At 38.7% G+C, this 1,187-nt stretch overlaps 1 protein-coding gene across 1 annotated transcript in view; it reads left to right on the top strand.

Annotated features, from left to right (window-relative positions):
- The window catches only part of nphp4 (nephronophthisis 4), a 178,107-nt gene extending 177,152 nt beyond the window's left edge, over positions 1-955 (top strand). Inside the window, exon 29 of the mRNA XM_016495116.1 lies at positions 256-955. Coding sequence (XP_016350602.1) covers positions 256-396 — 141 coding nt within the window. The 3' untranslated portion in view covers positions 397-955. The remainder of the gene's footprint in view (positions 1-255) is intronic.
- The last annotated feature ends 232 nt before the right edge of the window (positions 956-1,187 follow it).

The following is a 1,187-nucleotide window of genomic DNA, read 5'->3' as shown; positions in this document are numbered from 1 at the left end:
ACTGTATAGAATTTACAGTCTTAAGGAACCATTTATATTGAAAGTTTTTTTATTTTTTTTTTTACTGCGTATGTCTGAAAACTGGCTTTTGATGCCTAAACATTCTCTAGTTTCCAAGATTTGGAAATTGAAAAGTTTTCATTATAAACAAATAAAATGTTTGATCCGATTCTTTATTTTTACATTTCTGTACTTTCAGTGTGTCTATATGTACAAATACATACCTATTAATTTGCGTGTGTGTGTGTGTTTTAGATTGGGGGAGGGGAGCTCTACACCATCGGCTTGCGCTTTGCTCCAAGTCAGAACCCTGGCATGGAAGAGATTCTCATCTTTATCAATGACAAACAGGATAAGAACGAGGACACTTACTGTGTTAGGGTCCAATACAGATAACACAACACCATCACCCTGCATTACAGCTGCTGCTTTTGCCCACAAACAGACCATAAACCAGCAGATCGATGTGGATTTACTCATATCATGGACGTGTGTTTTTGCTTATACAGTGTGATAAAATGATCCAAATAAGATATGTATTAAAGTACAGATCAAACATACTCTCTATATAAATGCAGACAGTAAGTAAGGTTAACTCCATCCAGCTCATTGAATACACGGAGTAAAACGTCTCACGTGTGCTGGAGTAAAGCTACCCTGCGGTGCTGAAGGCTGAAACCGAGAAGAGATTCTCAGTTGAGCTGATGCTCATATCGGTGCTCTTGATGTATCATTAGCAGCGGAGAGTGGATGGCCACTTGCCCAAGACTTCAGCTCTAGATCTTCAAAAAGTGAGACGTGTTGTATGACCAATTGTTTTATTTTATTAAGTGTTCAGAGTATTACGTTTGCACTCACTGATGATAGAGTGCTTAATTTGGGGGAAGAAAACAGTCATCCTTCATTCTTTGTACTGTATTTTTTGTACTAGCATCAATAAAAAAGGCTCTGATTTGTGAGTATGATACTTTGTATCGATGACATGCTGTGCTTTGTGTTTGTGCGTATGTGTGTTTGCAGTATCTGTGAAGGGTTTCCATTAACATCCGTAGACTAATCTCCTGGCTCCTATTAGAGCTACAGCTGTCTGAGTCTGACAACAACCAAATAACCTGCCAACTAACCAGTCCAGACGTGGAAGAAAGGAGGAAAATAAGAGAGGACCACAAAAGAGAGAGAACGTACAA

This window comes from Sinocyclocheilus anshuiensis, unplaced genomic scaffold (genome assembly GCF_001515605.1).
Source record: "Sinocyclocheilus anshuiensis isolate Anshui unplaced genomic scaffold, SAMN03320099.WGS_v1.1 scaffold122, whole genome shotgun sequence".
NCBI classification, from domain to species: domain Eukaryota; kingdom Metazoa; phylum Chordata; class Actinopteri; order Cypriniformes; family Cyprinidae; genus Sinocyclocheilus; species Sinocyclocheilus anshuiensis.
The sequence above is the reverse complement of the archived record's forward strand: the minus strand, read 5'-3'. Positions and strand labels throughout refer to the sequence as shown.